At 24.1% G+C, this 15,436-nt stretch overlaps 7 protein-coding genes across 7 annotated transcripts in view; 2 read left to right on the forward strand and 5 right to left on the reverse strand.

Annotated features, from left to right (window-relative positions):
* Positions 1 to 348: 348 nt before the first annotated feature.
* On the reverse strand, positions 349 to 1,855 carry DDB_G0284397 (hypothetical protein; the record flags this gene model as incomplete). Its single annotated transcript, XM_633514.1, has 3 exons — positions 349 to 379; positions 1,078 to 1,212; positions 1,641 to 1,855. The coding sequence occupies 3 exons, from the start codon at positions 1,853 to 1,855 to the stop codon at positions 349 to 351; spliced, it is 381 nt and encodes a 126-aa protein (XP_638606.1).
* Positions 1,856 to 2,450: 595 nt separating this feature from the next.
* lvsF (BEACH domain-containing protein) lies at positions 2,451 to 6,017 on the reverse strand (the record flags this gene model as incomplete). The annotated part of the gene is made up of 2 exons (XM_633515.1): positions 2,451 to 5,228; positions 5,331 to 6,017. The coding sequence occupies 2 exons, from the start codon at positions 6,015 to 6,017 to the stop codon at positions 2,451 to 2,453; spliced, it is 3,465 nt and encodes a 1,154-aa protein (XP_638607.1).
* A 467-nt stretch (positions 6,018 to 6,484) lies between these two features.
* Positions 6,485 to 8,449, forward strand: mybY (myb domain-containing protein; the record flags this gene model as incomplete). Its single annotated transcript, XM_633516.1, has 3 exons — positions 6,485 to 6,505; positions 6,616 to 8,135; positions 8,272 to 8,449. 3 exons carry the CDS (start codon positions 6,485 to 6,487, stop codon positions 8,447 to 8,449), a joined length of 1,719 nt encoding a protein of 572 aa, XP_638608.1.
* A 190-nt stretch (positions 8,450 to 8,639) lies between these two features.
* Positions 8,640 to 9,518, reverse strand: DDB_G0284401 (hypothetical protein; the record flags this gene model as incomplete). The annotated part of the gene is made up of 1 exon (XM_633517.1): positions 8,640 to 9,518. One exon carries the CDS (start codon positions 9,516 to 9,518, stop codon positions 8,640 to 8,642), a length of 879 nt encoding a protein of 292 aa, XP_638609.1.
* A 737-nt stretch (positions 9,519 to 10,255) lies between these two features.
* On the reverse strand, positions 10,256 to 10,935 carry phf5a (PHD finger-like domain-containing protein 5A; the record flags this gene model as incomplete). Its single annotated transcript, XM_633518.1, has 3 exons — positions 10,256 to 10,345; positions 10,578 to 10,807; positions 10,923 to 10,935. The coding sequence occupies 3 exons, from the start codon at positions 10,933 to 10,935 to the stop codon at positions 10,256 to 10,258; spliced, it is 333 nt and encodes a 110-aa protein (XP_638610.1).
* A 402-nt stretch (positions 10,936 to 11,337) lies between these two features.
* mrpl15 (ribosomal protein L15, mitochondrial) lies at positions 11,338 to 12,561 on the forward strand (the record flags this gene model as incomplete). Its single annotated transcript, XM_633519.1, has 4 exons — positions 11,338 to 11,478; positions 11,646 to 11,733; positions 11,830 to 12,059; positions 12,265 to 12,561. 4 exons carry the CDS (start codon positions 11,338 to 11,340, stop codon positions 12,559 to 12,561), a joined length of 756 nt encoding a protein of 251 aa, XP_638611.1.
* A 345-nt stretch (positions 12,562 to 12,906) lies between these two features.
* The window catches only part of regA (cAMP phosphodiesterase), a gene marked incomplete at both ends in the record, with an annotated part of 2,761 nt that continues 231 nt past the window's right edge, over positions 12,907 to 15,436 (reverse strand). The window contains 5 exons of the mRNA XM_633520.1: positions 12,907 to 13,380; positions 13,502 to 13,738; positions 13,822 to 14,774; positions 14,847 to 15,008; positions 15,112 to 15,436. The exon at positions 15,112 to 15,436 is cut by the window's right edge and continues 231 nt beyond it. Coding sequence (XP_638612.1) covers positions 12,907 to 13,380; positions 13,502 to 13,738; positions 13,822 to 14,774; positions 14,847 to 15,008; positions 15,112 to 15,436 — 2,151 coding nt within the window. The remainder of the gene's footprint in view (positions 13,381 to 13,501; positions 13,739 to 13,821; positions 14,775 to 14,846; positions 15,009 to 15,111) is intronic.

The raw sequence follows: 15,436 nt of genomic DNA on the forward strand, positions 1-15,436 counted from the left end.
GATGATTTTTAACTCCCTCCCATTTTCATCAACTTCCCTTTATTCATAATTCTGTTAATACATCTTTATTACTTGTAATTAACAAACCAATTGATCTTAATATTTCCTGTAACTATATTTTTCATTTTTGATTGGTTCTAAATGTGAAAATTTTTGATTGGTCCAAAATGTGAATATTTTTTTTAATATTTTTTTTTGAAAAAAAAAATCGATGTTAAAATAGTTATTTATTACCTCTAGTTTAAATATTTGGTTATTGATCCCTTGAGAAAACTAATGTCTCTGAAATTTCTTTCTCTCCATCCGTAAACTCATTTTCGATCTCATTAATTTTTCATTAAAAAAAGTTTAATTTTTGATCTTTGTTAAATGTTGTTGTCTTTATTAAAATAAAATGGATTACAGTTTTAAATAATGCTCAAAAAAAAATATTATCTTTAAAAAAAAATAATAATATCTGTTGCAATATATTTGTGTAAACACAATTATTGTAAGATATTTGTTTTAGGGAAATTTTTTTTGAAATTTCACTGCCTTAAGGGTAGCGAGTTTTCACACTAAAATGCACTACCTTAACGGTAGTAAGTTTTCACACTGAAATCCACCACCTCGCCCACGTGGGAAAAATTTACGTGGTGAGTTTTTAATTTCGGTTGTAAAAATTTTTAAACATAAAATCAAATATAAAAAAAAAAATTTTCAAATAAAGATCGTAATCAATTTTTAATTTTTCCAACATAATCAACCTTATTATTTTTTATTTATTTCTTAATTTTTTTATAGTATTTCTCAAATAAAAGATTTTAACATGAGCAATAATTTAGGGGAGTATTTAAGTTATTTTATTAAATAATAAATAATAAATTTTAAATTATTGTGGAAATGTTCAACATGGTAGCTTCTCTACATTTGGATAAATATATAAAATAATTATAAAAAAAGATATATAATACAAAAATTTTATATACTAAATAAAAAAAAAAAAAAAAAAAAAAAAAAAAAAAAAAAAAAAAAAAAAAAAAAAAAAAAAAAAAAAAAAAACATCAACATTCCGATTTTGATCATGAGGAAATTTACCTACGCTCTACCAATTTCCCTTTGGTAGGGCGTAGGTCTCGTAAGCCCAATAGTTCAATACCAAAGGGATCAACAAAGATTCTTTTGAGCGAACGGATCATAGTGAAGATAGAGTAAGTGGCAGCCCTATAGACGCTTATGATAAACGAGGTATGAATAGTATGGATACAGCACAGATCTAGCAGAAAACATCAGAACCTCAGATAATCAGGCCATAGTGGTAAATTGTAAGGATATGGAAGTCAAAACTTCAACTCAACAATCAGTGGTCTGAAAAACTACTGGATTGGATGAGTATCAAAGACCGTCCAACTTAGCAAGTCTCAGTGATGACGTGAATTTTCTAAAAGGTGATGATCAACTTAAAGTATATTATTGGCAGAACCTCAATTAAAGTCAAAAAGTTAAAAGCTAAGACTGTTAAGCAACTAATGGTAAATGTTAAAAACCCAATATCCATTGAACAACGTAAACAAGCTGTTGTAAAATTCATTAAAGATCCAACCACCGACCAAAGGTTTATTAGTGGATTAATGGATTTGGTTAATTTTCAAAATTCTCACTCAATGAATAGTAACAAACCAGATAAAACTAAATTTGAATTAATTAGTAACATATGTTTCAAATGATGCATTGACATTCTCTTGGACAAGAAATCATTAGATTTAGAAAACCAACGTGGTAAACCATAACTATAATACCTCATAATAATCTTAAACACTAAACCTTGGATTCCAGCCTCATCTTGAACTTTAAATGGTTCAAAAGAAATTAACATTTTTAATAAATTTGGTGCAATCTGAAATCCAGTTGAAAGAAGAGGTGGTAAATCATTGGAAAGAACATCATAACATTTTAAGGTTATTATCAGATTTAATATTTTGAAAATTAAAATCTAAAGGCGGAGTGTTGTTTCAGTATAAAAATAATTATAAATAATTTCCAATATAAATAGAAAATTTTTAAAATAAAGATTATAATCAAATTTTGTAAATTTCCCAACATAATCAACCTTGTTATATTATGTATTTCTTAATTTATTTTAAAAAAACAAAAAGTTTCACAAATTACACATTAAGTAAAAAAGTTTTAAAAATGAAAAAAATTCTTGTCATAATTCAACTTTTTTAAAAAAAAAAAAAAAATTATACAAATTAATTAAAAGATAAAAGTATTTATATTTTTTAGGGTTACTATTTTAAAATATAGAACATATGGGACAAATTTAAAATAAAATTAAGAAATATTCATTTTTTTTTTATTTTTTATATCACTTTGTGTGTTTACTAAATTAATAATATTGTTTTTTTAAATGATTGTTTTTTATTTTATTTAAATTTATTTAATAAGATGAGTGATTGAAAATAAGGTTTTTATTGTTGCCAAATTGAAATTGAACCAGCTTCAGTACCAGTTAATAAAATTGGTTTATTTGAAGATTGATTAATTGAAACATTTAAAGAATGAATTGATTCATTTGAAGATTGAGATAAGAAAGGAGAGATAGAATCTTTTATTTCAGTACCAGTTGTTAAACTCCAAAGACAAAGACCACGATCAGTACCAATGATTAGAGAAGAACCATCAGAGTCCAAACAATGAATTTCACCTTTTACTTTGAAACTAAAGATTTCTGAACCTTCTATACCAATCAATTTTACAGAGCCATCAATACAAGCGGTGATAATTCTCGATCCATCAGGAGTGAATTTAATACACACCAACTCGTCAAAGAAACAACTGATTCTACGAATCAATTGAAGTGTGAGTAAATCGTAGAAATAGAGATAACCATCGCTTGAGCCCGCACAAAATATGGTACCATTTGAACTGATATCGATCGACCTTATCTCAGTATCTGAATCTACGAAATCTGCAATTGGTGTTTTTTCAATGGAGATTGCACCATTGGATTGTCTATGAGTTCTCCAAACCTTTACAGATGAATCCCAACTACCCGATACCAATATATTGTTATTATGTAACTTTAGACATGATACAGCATCACTATGACCCGGTATTGAATAACTTATACTACCATTTCCCACTGAATAGACATAAATATTATTATCCCATGAACCAATGATAATATATTTCTCATCCTTTGATAATTGAAAAGATGATAATGCCAAATTACAAAGATTTAATGATCTAATTTGTCTCTTTTCTTTTAAAGAGTAAATCTTTAAACAACTATCCAATGATACTGAATAAATGGTTTCACTATTATTTGATAAATATAATGCACTAATCTTATCTTTATGTAATTTTATATTTTGATTAAATTTTAAAAAATTTAATGATCCCCAATTATTACTATTATTTCTTTCTTCGCCTAAAAATGTTAAATTTTCATTTTCATCATTTAAATTTTCATTTTCATTATTAAAATTATTATCATTATTTTCAAAACCATTACTATTTTTTATATTATCACTACTATTACTATTACTATTATTTTTTTTATCATTACTATTTTCATTATTCTCATTATTTAAACTATTTATATTTTCAATATTATTTATATTATTATTTATATTACTATCTATATAATTATTATTTAAATTACTATTACTATTACTATTATTATTATTATTATTATTATTATTATTATTTAAATTATTATCATTATCATTATTTAATTCATTAATATTACAATTATTTAATTCATCAAAAATGAAATTAATATTTTGTTCTAAATCACTTAATTCAATTTTTAAATTTTGATTTCTTAATTGTTGTGGTAAACGTTGTGGATGAGGAGTTTTAAAGATTTGTCTTGGTGTTTGACCAAACTCATTGATTTGAGCTTCCATACCTTCACGTTCGAATGGATTAGTGATTGATTCAATATCTATACTACCTTCATAGGTTAAATGATAAAATAAATTATTAGCTCTAACTGCTTCTTCACCTTTTTGTTTATAACCAAATATTAAATCGATCCAATGATGAAGATTTTGTGATACATATTCAGACTCCAATGCTTGATGTAATTTACTAATGAAATCTTTTGGTGATGAAGCCCATGGTGGTAAAATAATATCATTAATTACATTATTATCTTGACGAATACCTAATGGTAAATTTTCGGAATTTGTTAAAAAAATACCATTTTCAAAATTATCATCATCATCGCCGCCGCCGCCATTTCTACTACTACTTGATGATTCAAATGATGGTTTATAAAATTCTGGAATTAATTCTTTAACATCTGTTGTACTATTTAAAACTGAATTCCAAGTTTCTTCAATTGAATAAAACATACGATTTGGTGAATCGAATCTACCATTTTGTAAACGTAACATATACTCTGGTACTTGTCTAACTAAAAAGTATAATACATAAGCTGGTGTTGAATAATGTGTACCATAGAGGAATTTTGGTTGATCATCGGGAATCTGATGATAACGATCTTGAAATGTGGCTAATCTAGTTGGATTTAGTGCACCAATTGGTTTGGATAAATCTCTAAAGGTCTCATTTCTATTTAGATCCAATGTTGTAGATTGGTAATCCGCTATAATCCATGGGAAAACAGGATACTGCGTCAAATCATTGAATGTTCTACCTGCTAAATTATTCAAATACAATAGATAATCGTAGTTTGATATGATACCATTTTGCCACTTTAATAGATAATTAGCCTGTTCATTGATATGCATTATATTGGTACATAAATGTTTAACCAATAAATCATAGACTTGATTACGTGTGATTGTGTTATTAAATTTTAAGAATAAACTTGACCCATCATCGAAAAACAATTCCAAACCAATCTCTCTTAAACTATGTCTTCTTTGTAATACCCTAATGATCGATTGTAAACTATAATTCTTTAATCGATTCTCTTCAATGTTATTCATTGGTTGAAAGTATAATCTTGCATTTGTAATTAATAATCTACCTGGATTCTCTACCAATGGTGAAATTTTTGAACATTTTAATTCTAATATATTCCTTTCATTCATATCAACCAATTGTGTTATATCAAAAAATATTTTATTCTCTCTATCTTCTACCATTTGTTTAATCAATTCATCCCTTTGAATCTTTTCTTTACCAGAATAATTATGAAATACTTTCATAACATCTAATACTATATTTTGTTTTACATAATTAAATGAAAATTTAAAATCTATATTATTATACTTTTTTTTAAAATTAAAAAAAAAAAAAAAAAAGAGTATTAATCATCAATAAAATTATATTATAAATATATATATAATGTTAATTTTAACATTTTTACTTACTTGTTTAAATATATATGGATGATTTCTAGAATTTTCTTTCATTTCAATAACTTGTGATGATTTTACATAGAAAATATCCCCTTTACTTGCTAAGAATGAAGGTTTTGCTTGTTCAAATAATTGTGATAATAATGGTGATGGTGGATTTGGACTAACTGAAAATGATGTATATGGATTGGTTGCAATGGTTGGGGTTGGTGCTATAGATGTTGGTTGTGGAGTTGGTGGTGTTGGAGTTGGTGTTGGTGGTGTTGGTGTTGTTACTTTTGAAGTTAATGATGAAAATGATAATAATCTAGAAAAAGCTGAACGTGTTGGTGAAGGTTGTTCAACAACTATTGGTGGTGTTGGTGTTGGTGTTGGCTTTGATGGTGATAATATTGATTGTGGTATTGGTTGTGGTGTTGGTAAATGAGCAGGTGGTGCTGATGATAATGAATTTAACCATGCTCCTATACTTGACATATCTTTATATGGAAATTTCATTATTGGTAATTTTGAATCGTCAGGTTCAAAAAACATTGAGCTTGAACAAACTAATATTCTACCTGCTATTCTCTTTTGCCATGATTCTTCCTCTGTATTTGACGGTGGATAAAAAATTGCACTATAATCATCAAAATAATATTCTCCTTCATCCATTAATGTTAGATTAAATCTAACTTTATTTATATTTTTTGAAAACATTTTAAAATGTTTCTATTCTATTTTTTTTTTTTTCTCCTATCTCTTTTTTTTTTTTATTATTAAATGTGTTTATGTGTGTGTGGTATTTTTTTTTTTTTATTATTACTAGCAACTTTAAATAAAAAATTTTAAAAAAAAAAAAAAAAAGAAAAATAATAAAAAAAAATATAAAAAAATAAAAAAGCACACAAATTGGTTTTTTATGGACTTTTGATTTTATAGTTGTTATTGTTATTATAATAAAGATTTTTTTTTGAAATGGTTTTGGAAAATGAAAAATAAAAAAAATAAATAAAATAAAAAAAAAAAAAAATAAAAAAATCTTTTTTTTTTTTTTTTTTTTTTTTTTTTTTTTTTTTTTGTGATATTAATTTTTTCTCATTCCCACCCAAATCCCAAAATACATGTATTTGAAAAAGGTGGAAATAATAAAATTAAATAAATAAATATATATAATTTTATAAACTATGTCAGACTTAAGAGAAATTGTAAGTACTTTAAATTACTTTTTGTTTAATTAATAAATTAATAAATTTTTTTTTTTTTTTTATGTTTTTATTATTAATATCAATATTAATCAATATTATTATAATTACAGAATAGATTAAATAAAGATGAAGAATTTGAATATTTTAAACTTTATTCAAATAGTAATGGATTTAGAAAATGGAATTTAGATGAACATAATATATTTAGTAAAGCAAGTTTAGAATATAATTTTTTAAAACCTGATCAAATGATAGAGATACTTAAATTAGTTAATCAACATAATTCAAATACATCATGTAAAGCAAGAACATTGGAAGAATTGAATATTCATATTAAAGTTTATCAAAACTTTTTAAATAAACAACAAGCACTTAGATCACCAACAACAGGTAGTTTAAATATTAGTGGATTTGGTAATCCTATTACAAGTGGTGGTGGTGGTCTTGGTGTATTGGGTGGTGGTGGTGGTGGTGGAGGTATTTCTAGTAGTAGTCTTGGAGGGCTAAGTGGTAGTGGTTTATTTTTAAATACAATGGTAAATAATACTTTTCAAACAATTTTAGATTCTCTAGATGGCAATAGTAGTAATAATAACAATAATAATATTCCTTCAACATCAAGTGTTAAAGATGTAGTATCAATTGGTATTAACCCATTATTTCAAAAAAGTGTACAATCTCAATCACAACTACCAACAGCAACTAATAATAATAATAAACAACCATTAGAATTAATTTCAAAACCAATACCTACAGCAACAGCAACAGCAACAACAACAGCAACAACAACAACAACAACCATTCAACCACCAATTGGTGGTACTAAAAATACAGTAAACAAAGAAATAGAACAAGATAGTAATGATAATGATAATAATAACAATACTAATAATAATAATAATAATAATAATAATAATAATAATAATAATAATAATGAAGAAAAAGAAAAACAATACTTAAATTATATTAATAATAGTCTTGGTGAATTAAATAAAAAGGATTTAAAACTTTTGAATGAACCATGGACAGTTGAAGATCAAAAGAAATTAGAAGATGCATTAACTAAATATCCACCAAGTAGATTTAGTAGTGTTTCTAGATGGCAAATGGTTTCAAAAGAGTTGGGTATTTCACCAAAAGCTGTAGCATTAAGGTATAATCAAATGTTAAATCAATTAATTCCCAAAAAACCTTCTCTACAACAACAACAACAACAACAACAACAACAACAACAACAACCAACAACAACAACAACAACAACGACAAAACCTGAACAATCAATTAAATCTGAAGAAGAGGAACAAACAACTGGTAAAAGAAAGTCAAGATCATCATTTTCATCACCTTCATCATCATCAAAAGAATCACCAAATAAAAAAGAAAAAACTACTCATGATACTACTACAACTACTAATACTGCTACTACTACTACTGTAACTCCAAATATGACCACTCCTTCCATTATTAATTCTTCTCCTGCAATCGCTGCAAATTTATTGGAAGCTGATTCACTTTTACAAAAAAACAATCAATTATTAAAACAAATTAGAACAAGTGTTATGCAATTAACTGATCCTCAATCAACAATTTTAACTGAAGTAATTGAAAATATAAATAATAGTATTCAATTGTATGTTTTAAAATAGTTTTTTTTTTTTTTTTTTTTTTTTTTTTTTTTTTTTTTTTTTTTTTTAAAAACCTTTTTATTATTTACTAACCTTTTTTAAAATTTATCTATCTGAAAAAAAAAAAAAAAAAAAAAAAAGAACTGGAAAATGGAAAGATAATATTGAAATGCCACCTTTACCACTTAAAGTAAATGATTTAATACTTTCATTAATTTCAAATAATACAAGTTCATCATTCAAAAAACCATTATCAAAAAAGGTAACAGAATGGAATCTAGTTGTTGAAGATGATGCACCAACTCAAGATAAAAAATAATAATAATAATAATAAATTGTACAAAAAAAAAAAAAAGAGGTATAAATATATTTTTTTTTTTTTTTTTTCTTTTTTTTTTCCAAACAAATAAAAGTTTCCAAATCTAGTAATGTTTTAAAACTATTTTATAACACAATTGTGGTTTTTAATTATTTTATTTACAATTAAATTCTATTTTTTTTATTTTTATTTATTTTTTAGTACCAACACCAATAAAACTAAATGATGTTAATTGTAATTTATTATTTTCAGAAGATCTTTTTGGATTTTTTGAATTTGCAATTTCAATGAATAATTGATCAAATTTTGATTTTAATTCTTCGCTATGTAATTGATCTAAACAGTCTAAATATGTAGGATTAGTTTTAAACATTGGCAGTAAATCGGAAATTTCATTTATTTCCATTGGATGCTCAACTTTTGTTATTGTGACATCAATGAAACCAACAGATTCTAAATGAGATTTAAAAAGAGATTCATTTGAAAGTGATAATGCAGTTTGATTATAAGTTGTTGGTTTACCATTTTCTTGTTCTGTTAATAATTGATCAGTGGTTTCTTGAAATACTTGAACCAAGAATGAATCAGTACACCAAGCTGCTATTGCTGCACGACTTTGGTTATTGGATTTCAAAACACGGTGCATTTCATTCATACCCTTAATTAAATCTGGGAAAAATATTAAACCGAATATACTGAATGTGTAATCCACTGAATCGGTTTCAATAATCTCCAAGTTTTGACCGTCCATCACATGGGTTTCAATATTTTTAATATTATTATCTTTGACTAATCTATCAACGATTTCAATCATTTTTGGGGAAAAATCAGTTGTAATGAATTTACTATTTTTATAAACTTCTGCACCATATAATGATAATGGTCCAGTACCAGCTGCAACATCTAATATTGTCATTGGTTTTTCATTAAATTCTTTTGGAATTGTTAAATTTAATGCATCCATTGCAAAATAGGTTGTAAATCCAATTGTTGGTTTCAAAATGAATTTTGCCAATGTTTCTGCTGTAAGATCCCAACCATCTGCTGTTACTTGTTTTAAATTTGACATTTCTATTCTTTTTTCTTTTTCTTAATAATAAAATAAACTGTTTTTTTTCTTGATTTAAATATGAAAAAAATTAATGAAAAAAAAAAAAAAAAAAAAAAAAAAAAAAGGATAAAAAAATAAAAATAAAAATAATAAAAATTTATTTTTGGTAATTTTTTGCTGGCTTTTTTGGAAAAAGTCACTCCGCTAGCGGCATATGCGTTCCATCGAAAAAGACAACACATTGTTTTCTTGAGCAAAGTGGAAACTACATTTATAAAAAAATTAATTTTTAATTTAAATGTAATTTTAATCTCAAAAATTCGACAACTCTTCTTTTTTGATTAGACAAACCAAAATGATATTTTTTTTTTTTTTTTTTTTTTTTTTTTTTTATTTAATAATAAAATAAATAAATTTATTAAAATTTTAACAATTTGTCAGATGATTCGGGTGGTAAATATTGATAATAAAAAAAAATGGATTTTATTTTATTCCAATTTGCTAATTTTACAAGTATATGGTTGGAATATAAAACTTGGATTTTCTTTTTTTCTCTCTTTTCTTTTTTTTTTCTTTTTTTTTCTTTTTTTTTTCTTTTTTTTTGGTTTTCTGAATTTATATTTACAATGGTCAATTACTTTAAGTATGTTTTTTTTTTTTTTTTTTGTTTTTTTTTTTTTTTTTTTTCAGTTTATATAAAATGGTAATATTTTCTATATACTATTATTAATATTATATCGCTAAAAATATTTAAATTATCTCTTTTTGAAACCATATTTCTTTCTTTCGTAGAACAAATCGATTTTTGAACCACCAAGATTAACAATTTTAGGACATCCATCTCTCTTTAATAATAATAATAATAATAATAATAATAATAATAATAATAATAATAATAATAATAATAATAATAATAATAATAATAATAATAATAATAATAATAATAATAATAATAATAATAATAATAATAATAATAATAATAATAATAATAATAATAATAATAACATTAGCGTGTGTTAATAGTGAATGATAATAAGAAATAAAATTTAAGAAATAATAAATTAATTAAAAACTTACATCTTTCTCTTCACGAGAACAAGCAAAACAATAATAAGCATCACTAACACCTTGACCACCACAAATTACACATTTACCTTGAAATGACCCATAATTACATTCATCACAAATTCTAACCAAGGTAGTTGGTCTTACATATGAATCACATATAACACATTTACCATCACATTTATCACAAACACGTCCAATCGCTATACCTGTTTGTTTTTTACACATAATTAAATCTGGATCTATATTTTTAAAAATAAATATATTAATATTATTTTGATTTTTTGATTTTTTCCAATCATTCTATTCTTTAAATCATTCGAAAAAAAATTTTAAAAAAAAAAAATGAATACTTACGATGTTTTGACATTTTATAATTTTAATTATTTTTAATTATTATTAATATTAATGGTAATTATGGAATGAAAAAAAAAAATGAAATTAAAAGTTCAAAAATGCTTTTTATGAAAAATAAAAATAAAAACAAAAATAAAAAAAAGAGGAAAAAAAAAATGTTTTGTTTTTTTTTTTTTTTATTTTTTTTTTTTTTTTTTTTTTTTTTATTTCAAAAATTTTCATAAAAACGAAAAAACATCAGTATTGTTAAAATAATTGTTGTTGATATTTGTTTTTTTTTTTTTTAGATTAAAATTTTAATAAAATAAAAAAAAAATAAAAGATCAGATTGGATTTAAAATATACATTCAAAAAAAAAGTAATAAATCAATAACCAACAACCAATAATTATAATAATATACATATATAGCAAATAATGTTCAATTTTGGAAATTTTTGTAAAAGCTTTAGCAAAATCACATTAAGCAATAATATCACAGGTTTCAGAACCATTGTTTCAAGACCAAATGAAATTTCATTAAACAATTTAAGAGATAATCCAGGTGCTGTTACAAAAGTAAGTTCACCTTTTTACTACAAACTACATACCCACACGCATTCACATTCACATATATGTATGATTGGGGGAGAGGGAGGAGACAGGGGTGATTGTATCATATCTATATGTTTGTTAAATAAAATCAAAATATTAACACAAAGTTTTATTTATTTATATGTATATAGAAAGTTAGAGTTGGTAGAGGTATTGGTTCAGGTAGAGGTAAGACTTCTACTAGAGGTCATTCTGGTCAAAAAGCAAGAGCTGGTCATAGTAAGTTTCAAATAAAATTTATATTTAAAATTTGTTTCCAATTCGAAAAAAAGTATCCTAATAAATAATAATAATAATAACATAATAATAATTTAGATATTCCAAGAGCATTTGAAGGTGGTCAAACACAATTATTTAAAAAGATGAGAAAATATGGTTTTTCAAATGCCAGATTTGAAAGAGTACTCACTCCAATCAATTTCAATACTTTGGATAGATTAATTAGAGAAAATAGAATAAACCCAAATGAAACAATCACAATGAAACATTTATTCGATGCAAACTGTACTGGTGCAATCAAACATGGTATTAAACTTTTATCTGATGTATGATTTCTTTCAACTTTTTTTCTTTTTTTTTTTTATAATTTATCAAATTACTAACCAATACCTTTTTTGGAAAATTATTTTTATTATTATTTGGAAAAATAAATTCAATTTTTGGATTCAAATAAAAAAACAAACAAACAAACAAACAAACAAATATATCAAAACTATTTTTAATAATAAAATCAATTAATTAATTATTTAGGGTAAACAAAATTTCAAACATAAAATTAATATTGAATTATCAGATTTTTCAGCACCAGCAAGAGAAACAGTTGAAGCTTTAGGTGGTGTCGCTAAAAATGTTTATTATGATCGTCTTGGTTTAAGATTTTTATTAAAACCACATAAATTTGATTTTGTACCAAACAGAGCAAGAGTACCATTAAAATATGTAAGCAAATATCCAGATCATGTCACTGGTTATATGGGTGCTTACTCAACCAAGGGTGAAAAATTCCTCAAAGTTCAAGAAGAACAAGAACAAGAACAAAAACAATAAAAATACATATATAAAAATAAATAAAAAAAAATTTTAAAAAAAGAAAAAAAAGGATAATTATAATGGATTATTGGTTGAATTTATAATGTGAAATAATTGTTTTTTTTTTTTTTTTTTTTTTTTTGATTTGTTAAGATACTATACATTTTTACACTTTTATTTTTTTTATTATTATTGTTATATTATTTTGGTTGAATTAAATAATTAATTATTAATAATTGTACTTGTTTGTTTTTTTTTTGATTTGTTAAATAGCATTTTTTTTTTTTTTTTTTTTTTTTTTTTTGGATTTGTTCACTGTTTAGTGTTTAGTGTTTAGTTTTGTTTTTTTTTTTGTTAATTTTTTTATGATGATGAAGTTTCATTATTTGAAGAAGAAGTTGAAGTTAAAGGAGCGGTCGAAGAAGATGATGATGAAGAAACTTTATCTCTATTTTCTTCTTCATCAATTTTTGGTAATTTTGATTTAACCAAAATTGTTGGATCTTCCATAAATTGGAGATCATCATCATTACATTTACCTTCTTTTTGTAATTCCATGTATGCTTGCCAATTTTCACGATTTTTACTAATTACCTTTAATAGGAATTGACTTTCTTTTAAGAACTTTGCCATACTTTGGAAAAGAGGTGATGCAACGAAATCTATGAAATCCGCTGCGATTCTTGCTCTTGTGGTTTTGGTTTTATCCATAAATGGTGTAACTGGATAACCACAAATAGTTTCATAATGTGATTGTTGGAAAAATTCATCTGAAACTCTTAAAGACCATTCAAAATTTAAATGCCATGGTCTTGCAATATTTGAAATATCACCGCACTTTTATTGTTTTTATTTTATTTTATTTTAATTAATTAGTTTTATCTATTAGTAAACTTTTATTATAAAGTATTTTATAATTAATTAATTAATTAAATTAATTTATAATCTATATATTTACCTTTATTAAGAAATTTAAAATCATTTGTCTATCTTCTTTTTTATTTCTATCAAATGGTAAATTATTTAAATGATGTTGAAATTTATTAGTATGTTCAAAATGATTTTGCATATCAGTTGCTAAAATCAATTGAACTACTGATCTTCTTAATTCTTTGTATTGATCTTCATTTAAACCTTCTAATATATTACACTCACTATTTCTTAAAATTTTAAATGTTAACATAGCATGATGATTCTAAATAAAAAAAAAAATATTAAAAAATATTAGTAATAATTATTATTATTATTATTTTAAAATTAATAAAAAATTATAATTACCTCTAATACAGAAATATCATTATATTCTAATGATAATTCAGTTTGAGCATTAACTTGAAAAGTATTATTAAAACCTGGATGATTTAAATCGTGACACATACAAGAGATTAATAGAGCGAAAATATCCAAATGGGTTAAATATTGAGCGGCATTGAAAGAGGTTAAAAAAGTGTAAACAGTTTGAGTGACATCAAAGGCATGAGTAAAATTATGATAACGGTTATTTTTTCGGTATAGTGCATTAACTGTCATGATGAAACGTTGTAACTTTTCAATAGGAATTTTAAAAATTTCGGGTAATTGAAAGTTTTCAAACATATCCACCAATAATGGCATTAAATCATCTTCAGAGTATTTGAAAACATCAAACTCCCAACCTTTGATCACTTCTTTGGTATCACGATTATATGTAGTTTGAGGGAAAGTTGGTATTGAATTTCTACGACTTGTAGTTGACGAAAACTCTGAAACCAAGAAACTCTTTGTAACTGGGTCAACTGAATCATTCTTTATCAACTTTTCAAAACTTGGTCTGTAAATATTTGAAGAACCCAACTCCTTTAAAATTGAGCTTAGTTTCTCCTTGATCTCTGATTCATAATGAGACCAACTACTTTGCTTCAATAGCTCCTCAATGTTTCTTGTGACTGATACCAATGGTGATTCCATTGCTTCCTTTGAGATTGAAGACATTTTCGATACTTTTTTGGTTAACTCTTCAATCTCATGTTCTTTCAATTCCATCTCCTTTGCTAATTTATTACCTTTCTCTCTTTCTTGTGCCAACGTTGCTTTATATTCTTCCTCTTTTCTTCTTTGCCAAATACTTTGTAAAACTGTATCAATCTTTTTCTTTAATAATTCCTTTGCAATTGGTTTTGTTAAAAAATCTTGTCCACCAATTTTAATTGTATCATTTGCATATTTATAATCTACTGCTGTTCCTGACATTACTAATAAATTAATTAATTAATTAATAAATTAATTAATAAATTAATTAATAATTTTGATTAAAATATACATACAAATAACTGGTATATGTCTGTGAACTGGATGATCATTAATTCTTTGTAATAAATCAAAGCCTGTAATATGTGGCATCATTACATCTGTTAATACTAAATCATATTTTTGTTGACCTTTATTTATATATTCCCATGCTATTTCTCCATTTGGTACTAATGTAACTAATAAAATAAAATAAATAATTATAAAAAAAAAAAAAAAAAAAAAAAAGGAATATTAGATATTTTTAAAAATAATTTTAGTGGTAGAGTAATTTAATTTTACCATTATAATGAAATTTTTTAAGTAAATTATTTAAAATCTTTCTTTGAACATCGTCATCATCTGCAACTAAAATCCTAACTTTTGATGGACTATACTCATCAGAAAAATCCGATACTCTATGAGAAGATGGAGATGGTTGGTCGTTCAATTTGTCTCCAAATCCATTATTATGACCATTGACTAATGGTTCATAATTATTATTATTAATATTATTATTATTAATATTATTATTATTGTTGTTACTATTATTATTACTATTATGATTACTGGTGGTAGTTGTTGTAGTTGTTGTTGTAGTGTTATTACTGCTACTATTATTTTCTAA

The sequence above is a fragment of the Dictyostelium discoideum genome (assembly GCF_000004695.1).
Source record: "Dictyostelium discoideum AX4 chromosome 4 chromosome, whole genome shotgun sequence".
Taxonomy (NCBI): domain Eukaryota; phylum Evosea; class Eumycetozoa; order Dictyosteliales; family Dictyosteliaceae; genus Dictyostelium; species Dictyostelium discoideum.